Raw genomic sequence first — 18,147 nt, forward strand, 5'->3', positions numbered from 1 at the left:
TACTCCACCTGTTGTTCATGTGTGCATTATTCACCTTATTATAACCAGGAGAACAGTAAATGGACAGTAGAGTCAAATTCAGTAGAAAATGTTTAATCATTTGATTATTTGCAGGATTATGAGAATTCAATGAGTTTTATCAAAAAACATTCTAGTTTGTTGAGCCACTTTTTCATACAATACAAATAGTTTTTCAAAAATGACACCGAATAGATTAACTTACACACACAAGTTGTTGAACACGTTTCACACGGATGTATGCATAAACAAAGATTGTCCTTCAGGATGAGGATACCTGGGAGGTTTCTAACACACAATACAAACTGACAGTGTTCACAATGATATTGCAAACAGCCCCTAGGGCTTTTTCTAAATTATTTGGGTAAAAGCACCTTAAAGATTATAAATATATCTACTAACACTGGAGTAAAGGCATCACATGGTATAATGATACAACTAGATTTAGGTTGCACAGATCTATAAAAACATGAAGGGTTCAGTGCTCATTTACATCAAAGTACCTAAATCACAGAACTCCCATGGTTTATGTGAAAACATTCCAAAGATAACTGAAGGCTTCACAAACGACACAACAAAACACACATCTAACAGTAGGATAAAACAACTTTGGAGTCTTATTGGTAGGAAAATATTTGAGAAAATGTCCAACCAAAATGCCCAAGTGTAATCACAGCATTGCTTATTGTAGTATTACTAAGTGCACAACATTATAGTACTTCGTTAAGACACATGACAGACTTCAGGATGGTGCTACATGAGAGCTTAAGTTCACATCATAAAAAATATCAAATTTAAGTCATTAAAAAAGTTTGTAAACATTACCTGCTGTCATCAGCTTTTCATTGTACTAGAACAATTGAGGAAATAAAAATCGATTCACATTATAAACTGTGTTTATATCAAACAACACAATCCCAGCTTTTCCTGTACTGATTAAAAAAGGCACTTAATCTTTGATCGAAGCTCTTGAGATGACACATGTTGGCAGTGATATCTGCTGCATTGAGAGGCTACACACTGAGAAGAGACACACCCGATCACCTGGCTGATGATCATCTGTTTAGAAAACTGATTCAGAAGTCAGACTCTGCGGCACACTGCTGCAGGTACCAATCATACAGATTCCCCTGTGGAGCAAAATGAACTGGGTCAGATTCAAATGACTGTTTTTGTTTTTAAATTAAGCAAAAAGCGGTTCATCTAAACCAGGGGTGTCAAACTCAATTTCATCGCGGGCCACATTCGCATAAAGGTTGCACTCAAAGGGCCGGTTGTAACTATATAAATATATTATATATATAAAATAATGTATTATATTACATTATTGCCTCTGAATTTCATTATTATCAGATAGGATAATAACTTAGTAATTAACTACATCTGAAAGCAGAAGTGCAGGGCAAATAATTGCAAGTCAGTGGGCATGTCACAAAACAAGATGCATTGTGGGACATGTAGTTTATGGGCAACCTGCTTCTGTAAAGTGGCATGTAACCTATAATAAACGTATTATATTCTTTGCAAGCTCTTGTGGGGCCACATGAAGTCGCGGGCCGGATTTGGCCCCCGGGCCTTGAGTTTGAGACCCCTGATCTAAACTATTCATGACATCTGAATGTAGGTTGTTTTATTACAAGCTAGTCTGCCATTCCTGTGCCGGACTAAACTTGCCTTTCTAAGCACATGAGATTCACAGGAAATGGTGCAGCATGTAATGCAGCATTACCGATTGTATTTATTTTGTAACTGATATTAACTGAATATTAACATTTTATGGATAGTGGTAAAATTATGGCAGTCAGCAGTGATCATAAAAATAAAACCTATATTATGAAAAAATGGACTCAAAACATTTCTGTAAAGCTGCAGTCAGGTTATAGTTTTTGTCTGTGATTTACTAAAAACCCCTTCTGCATTACGCATATTAATTACACATGGTATAACTGCAGCTATTATTTTTTTAATAAATATGACACAATGGCACAAAAATAAACTCACCTTCTTCGTTTTGACGATATCTTGGATGTAATCGCTGTACTCTGCCATCGTCCTCTTCTCCTTCTTCGTCAGAGTCTTATTCCCTCGGCTGAGAATGAAGAGCATCACAACAATGTTCGCTTAGAATATCAACAATCAACGTCCTCTGTGTGTTTGCATTTGTGTCTGAGAGAGTGTGTTTATATCTGTTGTGAATCTACTTCAAACCCTCTTTGAAAAAACTGAAAAAGCTTTCTTTATTTAGACATTTCATGTGGTTAGCGTTTCATTCAAAGTATCCTGGTTGCCCTCTGGACAAAATGACATTACATATTATTTACCTGACGCTTTCATCCAAAGCGACTTACATACTGTAGTCTACTTTACTACAAAAGCATCTTGTCCCATTTTCTTTATGATTTAATCCTTTGTTCTACACAAAATCTGGAGGTCTATCAGAACATCCTCAACCCCAAAATAACTTTCACTTAAACACAGAAAAATAATTTTAGAAGTTGAACCAAAATAATTGCTTGCTCTATTTTAAAAGAAAATCCTGATTAGTCAATATGAATTGTAATAAAATAGTGTTCTGTCGATTGACTCATTAATAATACATTATTCTGCTTTTAAGCTATTATTCAGCTTGACGTGTGAATATATATGTTTGTATTGAATATTCGTGACACTTACCCTGCAAAATATTTTGCTAGGAAAAGCAGTAGGTAGCAAAAAGCTCCAAAAACGATGACAAATAGTACTTGTCCATCTTCTGGTATCCAGTCCCATATATACATAATTATTCCCTGAAAGACACAAAGAAAAAACATTCAGAGAACCAATTAGACTTCAAGAAAAAATAACAAATTATGCAACAAAAATATATTTTTTTATTTCAATGTTATTTAATTTTTTTACAAATAGTTACTGTGTGACTCTTACTGTAAAGACAAAGAGGGTCCGAGACGGCCCTTCCCCCAGCAGCTCGTCCAGCTGCTCCTGGGAGAAAGTGTTCACGATGAAACTGAGGATGAAGAGGGCGGGGAGGAAGATACCCAGAGCGCCACATAGGAACGAGTGAAGACGGACGCTTTTGTTGTGAGTCACGTCGGCCCTGCGTCCAAACAGAGGAATCTGGTTTTAATATCACATTTTCTGCAGCAGATAACACCGGGTGACTCTTATCTCATCTGTGGTTTATTTGCTTTCAGATGTCATATTACATCCGGTTATATTGCATTTAACACATATAGCAACCTGTCCTGCTCCAGTCTGCTGCTGATGGTGGAACAAATGAGGTCACAGTCTTTCTCCAGCTGGTCCAGGGTCTTCTGCACGGCCTGGTTGATGGTCTTCTCGATGGTCTCACACACCACATCGATCTGGTTCACACAGCGGCTCGGCTGAACAAGAGAAAAGGCCTCATCAGTTTTGAATAACGGTACAAACATGTGAGCGGGGTCTGGACAACAGATCCTGAGGGCCCTGTGACTGACAGTGCATTAAGCAGGAAGTGAAGATACTCTTGCTCAGCGAAAATAAATCTGAGGTCGGACGGTGGGCACCAATCTACCGCGCTCCGTGGTTGTAGATCACAGGATGGTGCAGTAATAACTCAGGACTAGGGCTGCTATAGTCAAAGGTGGGGTTGAAAACTCTCTTTGCCATCATATTGCTAAATGAATCACCCTGTTCCAGCCATCGGGAGCCAGCAGGAAACCTGGAGTGGATCATTTACATTTCAGGATAATCAATGTTTGTTGAACCCCCAAGGATAGCAGAGCGCTTTAAATCCAGACCTAAGATCAGACCTGGAGCTGAGGAGGTATGGGGAGACTTGACCATTTATTTTCATGTTTGTCCTGGCCAAAAATAATTGAGATCTTATCTCCATAATCATCCAAATATGTTTTAAATTCTTAGAAGGGCACTAAAACATAATATATAATATAATTACTAAACCTAATATTTTGTTAGGAAACACAATTTCTATTAAATTAACAACCTTTTAAGAAATCTAAATTCTTAAAACCTTGCATAAATAAAGTATGAATAAATAAAAAATCCTGTTAACTGCTCATCACAGGAACATACAAGCAGTCTAACCTTTTGTGGGTTGGGGATGTATATCGTAGGCATGTCAAAACCACATTTGTTGAGACCTGGACGGCGACACAGCTCCTGGACTATCTGCATCATCACCCTCTGCAGAAATAAACAAATATAAGTTATATTTTTAGAATCAACCTTATTTTGGCTACAATCTTGTAGCCAAATAGAAATGAAAAAGGCCATACTTAAGTGAATGTACCTGTCTGTCTGTGTCCTTCCCAGCTTCATCTGCCTTGCTGAGATAGAACCGCAGTTTGTCTCCACTTGTCTCACTCAGCTTCTCCACTATGTTGAGTGTGCGTTTGCAAAGCGCCTGGCCCATTGGGTCGAAGAACACGAATACCAAGTCGGCCTGTTCTCCTGCATAAAGATACAAACAAACATCCATTAGAGGAACACACACACATTGAGATTGTACATTAAAACTGCTGCAAAGACATACCCAACCACGTAATGGCGGCGTTGACATCAAAAGGGTAGACCATGTCTCCGTCCACCAGACCTGGCGTGTCCACAAATGTCACCAGACTGAACTTCTTCTGCTTGGAGGTGGAGATCTCAGCAGTCAGGTAGTCCATAGCACCTGGAATAAAACAACATTGTGTGTGTACAGGTGCTCCCTTCAGGATAAATGTAGAGCAACAGATGATAAATACAAGGTTGAGTCTCTTCAGGAAGCTGTCACCTCTAATGACTATATTATTATCTGCCAGTGGAAGCCGCAGTGCGGTCAATACTTGGAAACCCGAGGAAGGCCAATGACATTAAAGATCAAGAAGAACGCACATTTGAAATTGCAAGAATGGGCATTTGCGATGATATGGCAAAAAAGTAAAGGGTGATTTAGAAAAATATTATTATAAGCACTTTTTAAAAAGAAAAATGCATCAATACATTCTGGTTAAAAAGCGGCCACACCCTCACAGATTCATCTTGAATTTTAACACGTGAAAACTTTTGCTAGGTCTTACGTTTTCTCATAGTCCCTTCGGCTGAGCGGTCTGTTGTCTTGGTTGCACACAACAGCTCTTCAACTGGCAGCTTTAGTGTGGGGCGTGGGACATAAAGCTAGCCAGTGAAGAACGACTGTGAGGCAACGCGCTGTGTGGGGTTCCCTTACTCCACCACAACCACCACACATGACGAGTCCCCGTCAAACCCAGACTCTGAGCACCAGAATAGCATCACTATTTAGACACTTTTAATAAAACACACACACACACACACACACACACACACACACACACACACACACACACACACACACACACACACACACACACACACACACACACACACACACACACACACACACACACACACACACACACACACACACACACACACACACACACACACACACACACACACACACACACACACACACACACACACACACACACACACACACACACACACACACACACACACACACACACACACACACACACACACACACACACACACACACACACACACACACACACACAGGCCTGGGATGACACAGAGGCTGTTTGATAGGAAGTAGGCAGGTGTTAACAGTCAGTACAGATCCCATCCTTGTGCTGCAGCTATGCACATTAGCATTCCCTCATGTTTCTCTTACATCAGCATGGCCACAATATCAATGCATCTGCCTCCTATCACACATCGGGAAGCTTATTCCCACAGTTAATTTGGAGCAATTATTGTCGCACGTAAAGTGACTAGATACTCTTGTGGGAAAAACATATATATGCAGATACTATCAAACAGCTTCATGTTTGATCTCTAACAGGTCGATACTTCCCTCAGACATGCATGCATTTCAACATCAGGAATTATGTAAGTCCCTCTGAACCTTTGGCTTAGATACAGATGAAATCGTCCACTATAGTGGGAGAATAGTCCTCTGAGACTCCCAAAAGGTGAAAAGGAGAGTGATACTCGCCAATGGGGGCTAAGTTCCTCAAGTGACTGTAACTGAGAAGGCTGCACTGGAGATCCTGCGCATGAGGAAAAGGGCAAAGGCTGCAATAATGCTGCATCAACCAAGACTAAAAAAGAACTTGTTGGACTAAACAGGTCAAATCATGTCTAGCACAAATACATATAAAGAACATTTGTAAAAGACACAGCCAAAAATCTATGTAGTCCAACAATATAGTACTTAAATCCCACAATATAGCACTTTAAAAACTATCCATTCACTTGTAGCTCAAAGTGTTGACAACAGGTTGAAAATATAAAGACATAAACACCCCTTATGTAAGTCTAAAACAATATTAAGAAGTCTCTCCTAAGCAAATCCCAAAGGAGATCAAACTGCATAGCATCAGCAGCTATACTCCCACATAAGGAGTGGTGTTTTTCTGATGAGTCATCCTGAGCCGCTGTGACAGGTAAACAAACGCTGATATTTCCAGAGGCGACGTTGAAGTTGAAATAAAAAGCTTGCTGGTATTTCGTTGGTGTTGCTGAGGGTCTGCAGAGTGGAGCTGTCGCTGCTGCTGTGGCGTCTCTAATGGCTGTGACATCTCTCAGCAGCTCCTCCTGACTCCACTGCACTGCTGTCAATGGGGCGTGTGACTCACAAGCCATACAGCGCACCCAGTGAACCTTCACTCTCTACACACTCACCGTCAAACGCATGCACATACATTAGCGCCCTCCCCCCTCTATGCTGATGCTCCCACTCAGAGAGCAGGCACACCCTAACCTTCTGCACCTCAACATCTAGTGTATTCAGAACAGAGAGTCCAGACTAATTCTCTTGAAACGATATGCTGCTAATTACGTGTCCTTCTTCAATGCGAGAGTCATCTCTATTCCCATATCTAACAACACAGATGTAAGGAGAATGGGAACTGGGGTGGCGTCTGATTATATAAAGAAAACTTAATATGTCAAAGATATGACTCAGCGATGTTGAGTCATCAAGGTGAAGCTCATAAACTCCACCTCAAATCTCAAAACACACAAGGCGACCAGAAACTAGACAAATCAGTGTTACATTTCAACACGCAGGAATAAACAGATTTCAGTTGATGCGATTAAAACATTTAAATTTGTTGATCTCAAATAAATCTCTCAACTTCTGAATTTGAAATGAGTCCGTAACACACACACTTTAAACGTTCCCAGTAGGATATGTGCCACACAGCAGGGCACTATCTAAACATAAAGGTAACCATCTGTGGCTGCAGCTCATGATAACATCCTGCTCCTAACGCTGCTTCTCCAGCTGATTTGAACTCTTTATCCCCCCTTTGCTGTTTCCTATCATGACTCCAGCAGAGGGAAAAATCCATAAAAAACTCAATCAAATCATATTTTTCCGTTGTACACACTAGAAAAGTGATGACATTAAATAGATTTTAGGCGTCATGGAGAGGCAAATGAGAAAGTGTTGTGTACTCAGACTGCAGAACTGGAGTTATCGTTTTGCACAAAAGCAGGAAATATGTTAGTTTCAGTATCAAAGGCTATTAAGGCTAATTCTCCTCACACTCATTACATTAAAAATGTACTTTACTGTTCTATTATGTGAGATAGGCAGGTGTTTTAATGCCTCTCATTAGAAACAAAGCAGACATTTCTCATTATGATAAGATTAGGAACATAGAAATGCAGCATGGCATATAAACACATAATCAGCACAACCATGGCATTTGTTTTCAATAGTGCATTTGTCAGAAACCCATTAGGAGTTACTGATGCTACACCAAGAGAAAAGGCTTACCTTTGAACTCAAGGATTGGTCGAAAGTGAGGGTAGAGGTGAAGCGTGGCATTGCCCTGTGAAAGAGTTCAAAAGAAATGTAAGGAATAAACTGATGAGACAAATATTGATCTGTAAATATTGAGCTTAAACTTAGTCCTCTGTGTTCTCGGTATTCAAGCTTTTCCTGTACACATAAGATAATGTTTCCACTCCTCAGTCCTGCACTGCAAATATATGATTCATCCTCATCACCTTCACCACAGCAGGATATGAGCAGAGGAGAAGAAGGAGGATGAGAGAAGACGGAGAGACAGGTGCCCCCCCTCCTGTGTATATGCTGCAAATAGGCATCCTTTGTGTGTGTGTGTGTGTGTGTGTGTGTGTGTGTGTGTGTGTCTATACAACTAAGTCCCTCATTGGAGCGAGCAGCATACAGAATGAGAAATCACAAGCGACTGAGGGAGTGCCTCTGTTCGTACAAGCTGACATCAAACGCATCGCTGCATCAACTTTTATGAAGAGGAGCAGCTTCACTTCCATCACTGTAGTCATTCAGAAATCACTCATCCCCTAAACCGAGAAGTGCCAATTAACAAACACTGATATGATCCGGATTAAATAATAAAAGCAGGAAAGCGGAAGCAGCACAACGCTGGTTTTATTTATTGTAGTTGTCTTTTTGATAATGAGTTGGCACTTGGCTTTTCATCCGGTCTTATACACATGAAGCTCTTCTGTATGAGAGCTGGAAATGTTGGCCCTCTTCATGCCGTTCTTACCGTCAATGATTCTCTTTTTCGACCACTTGTGACGAACGTGAAACCCTGAGTTTCGATAGCGACGCCTGCTTTCTGTATGTGCTCCTCAGCGTACCTGAAATGACATCAAGAGGCATTCAATGCATCAAGAACTATTATGTTTAATGTTGCATTTATAAGTAAGTACACAGGACCTTATGCAACAACGCTGTATTCCTACATTCCTACATTTTGTTGATTATTGTTTCGATAAGTATTTTAATTAATGATTAATAGTAAATAATATAAATTGTGAATCTTAATCATTACTCAGCAATGCACAAATTGTCATGTAAATATTATGTTATTCATAATAGTGAATATTTTCAGGGAGAAATCAATTATTTTCCCAACCAACCAAGTGCTGTAACTTAAAGAGAAATAAACCAATTTAACATCGAGAGGGAGAACTTATTTAATATTTCCATTTGTGTTAACTCTTTAACACAAATCAACAACTTCATGCTAAAAACACCGACTGCCCCAGAGGAGGTCCTCCCTAAACGCTTTAAAATATGTGAGGTCAGCGGCTGCAGGCATGATTGACAACTGTGCTCTTTATGGAGTTCGTTCAAAACACATTCCTGCATCAGCTTAGTGGAACATTTTAGATACAACATGAGTTTTTCAGCACCTCACGGACACTACAGTAGGGCCTCTGTGGTGTTTTTAAATGTAGAGCAAAAAGGGTAAGTCAATACATTATTAAAATGGTGAATCAATTGGCGACAAGGTTTTTTTCATTAATGGAATCACTTTTTTATATGTATTATTATTACTAGTTTATGAGGATTTTGCCTTGAGCTCTGGGAATATGTGAAGGAAAATGTTTTATATTTAGAAAAGTTTTAAGACAAAGTGATTAAATAGAAAAGAAAACAGAAGGTTAATTGACAAAGAAAATAATCTAACAACCCTTACTATAACATATATATTTGGCTATAGCGTTATTAGTGTGGTTAAGGTCTCAATCCCAATATTTCTCGAGTTTTATCAGACCATTGTGGGCAATGTTGCTATTACATGTCACTTGTTAGACGCTTTTATCCAAAGCGACTTACATACATTCAGTACTGTGGGCAATCCCCACAGGAGCAATTTGGGGTGAAGTTTCTTGCCCAGGGACACAACGACATGCTGACTGCAGTGGGACTCGAACTTGCTACCCCCTGATTCGAAGTTCAGCGCACTATCGCACTACCCCCACTGAGCCAGACTCAAAATATTGAATACACAGCACTTTAGATTACTGTGATAAAATAGCTGTATTGATCAGTTGTATAATCAAAGAATAGACAATTCCATCTGGTTATTTTACTACAAATTAGTATAGACATTTATAAAATAAAACAAGTATTATATTTTATGGAGACATTACAAAAATGTGAACCGTAATGCTCATTTTCAATTTAGAATAAGCTCAGGGGTGAAATAAAACAATAACAATTAGTGAAGTAAGGTCATCGTATTCTCCTCTTTTTGTTTTACGGGGGCTTTATTTTGTATTTAAGGTTTTCTGAGGACTTATTCCTATAAACCATATCATGCATTACCAGTTAATGAAAGAGCTCTTCCCTGCAGAGTGGTTCCCCATTAGCCATCACAATGATCTCTTTCTGGGAGGCAGGAGCCGAACCCGAGGCTGCGGGCGAGCGGCACCAGGCCGACACACACCACACACACACACACCACACACTACACCACCACTACACACACACACACACACACACAACACACACACACATCACACACACACACACACACACACACACACACACACACACACACACACACCACACACACACACACACACACACACACACATCCACCACACACACACACCACACACACACACTACACCACACACCCACACACACACCACACACACACACACACACACACACACACACCACACACACACACACCACACACACACACACACACACACACCACACACACACACGACAACACACACACCACACACACACACACACACACACACACACACACACACACACACACACACACACACACACACACACACACCACACACACACACACACACACTACACACACACACACACACACACACACACACACACACACACACACACACACACACACACACACACACACACACACACACACACACACACACACACACACACACAGTGTTATTACAGTTGTATCATCTCAATGTAATGTGTGTTTTGGAACAGGGTGATCCTGAAAAAGCAATAACCTCTCCTGATAAAGAAAGGCTCGAGAACATTCAACATGGCAGAAGGCTTTTACAAACTATAATGCTATATTAACTAAGACAGGACACATACTGGACATCTCCTTGAAGTGCTGCAAGAGCAAAGTCTTCACACAGATAGTATACTTAGGTGTAAAAGTCTGAATAATTACAGTGTGAAAAATCTGCAGCTAAGTTATAACAGCAAAATGTACTTTGTCATCAGTATCAAAAGTTAATTTAATGCAGTGAAAATATTCCCACTCAGTCCTGTTATATTATAGCCTATAAGCTGTTTTTGCATGAATAATACAGCTCTATTTATGTGTACCATATGTTGCATTTTACTACTGTATATGTTTAAGGTTATGCTAGTTTAACCCCTTTATATACTGTTTGGTGATTTAATCTACAGCAATGCACCATATTCATGGTGGTATGGTGTCTTTCCTGTGAGATCCACACATCTCTAAAAAGTCAAAGTTTTGTAAACTCAGAAAAACAGCACTGTGTTTAGCTTAAGTAGTTTAACTAATTTAAGAAGTAAGATAATTTTATGAAAACATTAGGAAATACATCATCCAGTTTTTCACAAACATTAAAAAAATGTGGGGAAGCATAAGTTACTTACTGGACAAGGGGATGTAAAATTGTAATATCATAAGTTGTTACATAAATGTAGATTAGTCAAACTTACTATGCCTCTGACATGTATTAAAGTAGAAGTGTAAAGTTTAATTAAATTAAATTACCAGATCAGTTAACAGAGTTTTGTTGTTGAAGACTAAACAGTTTAGCAAATATGTACCAGGAGGACCTTGAAAAGAAACGCCTGGGCTGCACCCTTATTATCTATCTCTAGAGTACATTTCAGGAGGGGCTGTTTACGTTTAGGCCCACTTCCTCTACGTTTAAAACACAAATATAACGATGAAACCTGACTGTGTGTGTCATTCAGACAGGTTGCAGTCGGAAAGGCGTTGCCCTTAAAGGAGCTGCAGAGGAGCCAGTGTTCAATGTCATGTGTTTGACACTGGCTGACAGCTGCAGCACACACAAGTTCCTTTGTATTCACCCAGCAGCGTTTACGTTTTACATTCAATACAAACTTAAGACCCACCTTGCACTAAGTTACATAACCTTTAAACTATGCGTGCTTGGACCTGCTTCACGGTCCTAACTTTGCTTTAACGTTGACGCATTATTGCCCGTTATTGAGTATTTACCGTTTTCGCTGTCGACATATAAAGTGTGGCATTCTTTCAGTATCTTCTCACTCGGTGTGGTGATCGCAGACTCCAGAGGGTTTGCAACAGACCGGGGCTTTCTGCCCGACATTATGAACTCAGTCTGCAGAATCTCTGCTCTTTCCTTCACCGGTCCGCCAGGGGAAGAGTTTCAGTGTTACGCCGCCAGGGGAAGAGTTTCAGTGTGACACCTGGAGGGATACAGCGCCGTGCTGCGGTCAGACAGCGACAGGACACCGAGGACAGAGGCAACAGGTTTAACTTTAATATCTTTACACCCTTTGTTTTTAAACGTATTTGATCAAAAGTCAATATTTATTTTTTATTTTTTAATGTTAAAATGTTTTTGTTTTTTTATATTTTATTTTTATAATTGTTATATTTTTGACTTCTTACAACTTATTTTCAAATGTTGTTTATGTTTGCACCAACAAACATTTTGAACATTTGCTCACTGAAAATGTCAAATTCAATTTGACCATTTAAATCAACAACATTTGGGGACCACATTTTAATGAAATTAAAAATACTACTTTATTATAAACCTTTCAGAGAACACAGATATGTGGGGTAGGTAAAAAGTCAATATATTCCTAATTAACTGAACACTTTCTGGTTTGTATTACACCCAAGTTAGGTTGTATTTGGAATGAGGGATTCCAGCTATGAATAATACAGTTTCCCTCGAGCTGCTATATAATCACATGAGTTTGCTGTGTCATGGAGCCACTCCGGGATCCGTCTGAGAATTAAATCATCTTCACACTGTCCGCTGCACACACAACTAAATAGTACATTTCAGGAAAATAGCAGTAATAGTCAATGTGTTCATTCTTACTTGAGGTGCATTTCGCTTTCAGGCTCAAGTGGCAAGACTGGCTTGAACACATTCTTAGAGGCTCTTGCAGGATTCAAAGTTTTTCCCGGATAAACTACTCAACCTTTTGGGGTCGTGTGCAGAACAGCATGCCCTTAAAAAGCCCCGTAGTGATTACAGGCTGGTAGAAGCAGCAGCTGACGTTGACAATGTACTTCTGTTTATAAATGAGTTGTTAGTTTCAACCCTTGTGATGTGATATGAAAGATTATAAACAGACACGCTTCATGTTTATAGATAAATCCATGTTTTTCTTTTTTCTTACATTTTCAATTAACTTGACAATGGAGTTGGGCTCTTAAATGCACATTCTGTATATTCTGCCACTAGGGGTCTTACAATCAAAACAATAACAAAAGAGAGTATAGTGGCATGTTCAAGGGGATCAAAAGAGACCATATCAGTGCATGGTTAAAATGTCATAAACACGTATACAAAATGTATGCCAAACATGGCGCTGACTGAAGGGAATAAGTCACAATAACAGGAGTCTAAATGAGGCCTGAATGAATTGGACCTTTACCTTACTTAAAAATATGGATTTCTCTAGGTTGGAAAATTGTTGGGAAAATGTCCTAAGAGAACACACCACAACAGCATTTAGTAAAGGTCAAGATGTTTTAGATATTTAATGTTATAATACCTTTTTTAAAAGGCTTTATATGCCCTATACATACATTTTGAAATATGATAAGAGAAATTCCAAGATACTCAAAACTATTATCTAGTGCTACAGAAAAGACTACTTCCAGGCAGGAGCTGGTAGTCCAGTATGCTGATCATAATATTTTCTGGCACCTGAATGGAGAACATGGGATCATGTCTGTAACATGACATATGTAATGAGGGTTGTGCAATAGGTCGCCATTGTCAGTATGTGCGTCTGTGTATTGTGTAACGGTGTATGACTGATGATATGTGTATGTCTCTTAATGTCTACTATGTTTGTATATGTAACATGTATGCGGAACTGCAGGACGGAGTCCAGAACAAATTTCCTTACGGGGACAATATAGTATATCGTATCGTAATAGGAAAGGGTTTTCGTTAGGTGTCTTATTCATTTAGACAAAAGGGATGATTTAATTTTTATATTTGGGTCAGCGATCCCTCTTTTAGCCTCAGGAGCATTTGGGCATGTGCTTTAAGAGTTAAAAGGTTCCCCCCTGCAGCTGACATTTGCTGCCCTAACAATAGGCAGCCATTATCTTACTGTTTCGACTGAACTGAAAACATTATAAATGGTCCATTGAAACACTATACAGCAACTTCCAAAATGAACTTCGATGAGGAATCTGAAGAATCAAAGAAAGAGGTGAGTAGAAACCCAAACTCGGCAACCTTTTAATGCCTCAGAACTTCAGAAGGCTGCAATGGAAATGTGTGCTTTGTTTTGAACTTTAGGGTTTACCTTCGAGACATCCAAAGTCCATGTTATCGACTGTGTGGGGAGCATGTGGGAAGGTTTGTAAGAGTATTGGCATTTATGTCATTTATTGTTTTGTATTTGTAAAATAAAAGGCTAATACTATATTCAGAAAATAAAATTGGCTCTAATTTTGTGTGATTTAATGAACAACATTTGTAATGTATCTTGTGGTTCAACTAATCAGTGTTTGCTTTAACCTGTTAAGCCCGAAGGTCCCCGCCGGCGGGGACCCTGTTTTTTTTTTTTCACGACACTGTGTCTCAGGGCATCTTAATATTTAAAAACCTATTAATGTGTTATACCAGATTAACGAGAAGAATCTCAGCTAACTGACGATACGAACCATTTTTACCGAAACAAAACACAAGTCTCACAAGAAGCGTTAGCATTAGCCCTTAGCTAAAACGGGCAGATGCTACTTCCGGTGCTAACTAGCAAAAACGATCTTTAAAACTTAATATTTTCTGCACAAACTACATATCATCTGAAAGCTGATACTCCACAGATTATTTAGTTATAAGTATCATCACTGTCGGACACAAACTCACTGAGCTAACAGCCAGAACAGAGAGGAAAAAAAAACAACAGTTTTCAAAACCATAACAATAATTATGTCTTACCGTTGCTGTTTTGTGATCAAAGCTCGTGTTCAAGGGAATGAAAACGCTGTTTAAGGTTAATCTAATGTCTCTTAAATCACTTTAGAATTGTTCCTGATAATCTATCATTACATTCATGGCAGCAGAGTAGGTATAAAGTTTTGCAGTCCCGAGCTAATGCTGTCTCATGTGCTGTTTACGCAAACCTCTCTCTACTTGACGTAAGTGTTTAGCGGGACTTACTAACTGTCACTCGATTCTATTGGCTCTAACGGTTCAGAAAAGGTGTCAATCACCCAAATCGACCAATGGGTTCCAAAGATATGATCCTGCGTAGTATAAACTACGCCCGCTCCGGCTCCATTACGCATTACGCAGCCAGAAGGGAGAGCTTCACCACCGAGGCGAGCAGGTGCTAGAGATGCTAGCTGACGATAGCGGGGCTATGATCATACCAGATGACTCTTCGTCGGATGATGAAGATCTCCTCCAGCCAGACCTGGATCCGGACAGTAGTGACTCGGATGTTGAACTTCCACCACGGGAAAGGTATGTAATCTCTCTATTTTTATATATTACTTATGTGTTTGGTGGAACTGCGTCACAGTGCTAGCTTAGCCAAGAAGCTACAGGAATGATTAGGCAAAATGCTAAATAGTGTTACTTGTCTTTTTGGAGTTACATTTTCTAAATGAATGGCCAGTGAATGAATATACATGTGTTTACTTATTTATTTGGTGTAATATTATTCATTTATAGTCTAATATTATCCTGTAAGTATAAACCAGTGAATTAATCTAATCTCTTTGTTTTTCCACATTTGTTAGATGAGGAGTGACCCCAGCAGGACAAAGCCACACACCCAGAAGACTTTCAGGGAGCAGCTTGCTGCAGAATTATTGGAGTTTGCTGAAGGCCCTGCTGAAGGCCCTGCACCTCCACCACCCCCTCCTCCACCACTCACATGCATGCCCGAGTATTATGGGGAAGATGCCACCAAGGTCAGGAAGAACTGCAGGAGGTGCCTAGATGCTGGACTCAAAAGGGTGAAGACACCTGTGTACTGCAGGAAGTGACAGGTCCCTCTGTGCTTCACTGTCAAAAAGAACTGTTTCAGGGAGTGGCACGACCTAATACTGGAACATTCAAGAAGGTATAAAGTTCAGGTAGGTATAACGTTTTGCGAGTGTTTATTTAAAAAAAAAATACTTGTTGTTTTTACAAACCTACAGTGTGGTTTTATTGTATAGTACGTTGGTAAAATGTTTGTTTTTACATGCCTATAGTGTGTTGGTAAAATGTTTGAAATAAATTTGCCCCAGTTGGAGTCAAATGTTACCTATGTTTCCGTTTTTTTTTTATTGTGCAAGTACACCTACACACACTGACCTACAGTGTGGTTTTATTGTATAGTGCGTTGGTACAGTTACATACACACACAGCTACACTTACACATACACACCTACACATACCAACACAGCTACACTTACACACCTACACATACCCACACAGCTACACTTACACATACACACCTACACATACACACCTACACTTACACACACCTACACGCACACAAACATATTTAAAAAAATAAAATAATAATAATTTAAATTATTTTTTTTATTTTAAATTATTTATTTTTTTTTGGATGGAATGAATACCTATAGTGATGATTCAATGTAATACAATGATTTGTATAGTCTGGTACCTGAAAAAGGTCAAATGGCACTGATGGACCCAAATGTGCCCAAATGTGCCCAAAGCTTATTTCCGCCTGGACTTTATTTTCATAAACCTCTCTAAAAGGTCAAATGTCACTTGTTTTGCCTCAATCTTGATACAGGGTACTTATTATGTTATACTTTGGATTCCTAAAGCTTTTAGGCTACTAACCCATCATTCAAGGTTGGTCTTCACTATAAGTAATGGGTTTTCTTTAGGCGGAGACAGGAATTTACATTTTTTTGCTATGTTCCATCTGAATTTACTCTGACACAGAACAATCTATATTGATTCTGACACTTCTACATCCAACTCACAGATGTAACCTTACTTTGATAACAACAATTATTCATATAAACCTTTTAGAAGTGAAGTTATAGTCATTTGTTCTGGGAATGTCATTTTCGAGCCTGAAACCTGAAAAACAGGCTCGGGGTTTAACAGGTTAAATGTCAAGTGTAAAGTGAAGACACATTACATTTATTGTTAGACTTATTGGATGATAGTAAAATGAATAATCAGTGCACAAATCAAAGTGAGGAATGTAAAGTGCACCTGTAAATAAATGTAGGCTAAAATGTATGTGTTGCCATTTTCTAATGACTCTCTATTAAGGGTTTATAAGTTGTATATCTAATTCCTCATGAAGCGTAATAAATCATATACAATTTAAATGCATTAGTGATCTGTTGATCTATTAAATCTACATGTATGCAGAGAGGGTCCTTTTGTATTTGGCAGTAATGTAATAAATGCTTCATGATGCTTCAAGTGTCCCATTGGAGGAGGATGAACACCAGCCCCGGTAATGTTTACACAAAATTGCAACCCAAAACATGTTAATTTTAATCAACTTTTAACACTGCATAATGAAGCTTGTAATGGGCGTATTTGTATCCATGTTGCAGAATTAAAGCTATAAAGAGTATCATACTGACCACATAAATATAAAACAATACTGTTGACTATCTTCTCAACCCCTTGACCCTTTTAAAGTTTTAACTTTTTAGCTTTCAGACACCTTTAAGATGCTGCAGATGTTCACATCCCTGCTCTTCTGATGTCTGGGACATACAGCAGGAGGAGTCAACACTTTACTACTGCTGATTTTGAACATAATGCTGTGTTTAAACTAGGGCCGGGACTCGATTAAAAAAATTAATCTAATTAATTAGAGGCTTTGTAATTAATTAATCGAAATTAATCGCATTTTTAATCACATATAAATATTTGACCTAAGAACAGTGAGAAGCAATTTTTTGCACATGGATTTTAGTATACCATTAGGCGCATTCACACCGCAGTACTTTTCCCACAAAGGTTCATGAGAACTTAGTTCATGAGAACTCTTTGAACCTGGGGGTGGATTAGGCAAATGAAGCCGCTGACGTCACTTCTTCTTCTTTGGTTTTACTGGCAGGCCGC

General features: G+C 39.1%; 1 protein-coding gene across 2 annotated transcripts; it reads right to left on the minus strand.

The window, feature by feature from the left end:
- Window positions 1-77: 77 nt before the first annotated feature.
- si:dkey-98f17.5 (uncharacterized protein LOC569123 homolog) lies at window positions 78-12,267 on the minus strand. Of its 2 annotated transcripts, none has more exons than XM_034203226.1 (11): window positions 12,075-12,267; window positions 8,592-8,685; window positions 7,832-7,886; window positions 4,553-4,693; window positions 4,310-4,470; window positions 4,105-4,203; window positions 3,256-3,401; window positions 2,941-3,112; window positions 2,692-2,804; window positions 2,020-2,107; window positions 78-1,148 (listed from the first exon to the last, which is right to left on the minus strand). In XM_034203226.1, the coding sequence occupies exons 1-11, from the start codon at window positions 12,104-12,106 to the stop codon at window positions 1,095-1,097; spliced, it is 1,155 nt and encodes a 384-aa protein (XP_034059117.1). In that variant the 5' UTR covers window positions 12,107-12,267; the 3' UTR covers window positions 78-1,094. The 2 variants fall into 2 exon arrangements, with proteins under 2 accessions (XP_034059117.1, XP_034059116.1); XM_034203225.1 differs by lacking the exon at window positions 12,075-12,267 and adding an exon at window positions 10,163-10,259.
- Between the last annotated feature and the right edge of the window lie 5,880 nt (window positions 12,268-18,147).

The sequence above is a fragment of the Gymnodraco acuticeps genome, unplaced genomic scaffold (genome assembly GCF_902827175.1).
Source record: "Gymnodraco acuticeps unplaced genomic scaffold, fGymAcu1.1, whole genome shotgun sequence".
Classification (NCBI taxonomy): domain Eukaryota; kingdom Metazoa; phylum Chordata; class Actinopteri; order Perciformes; family Bathydraconidae; genus Gymnodraco; species Gymnodraco acuticeps.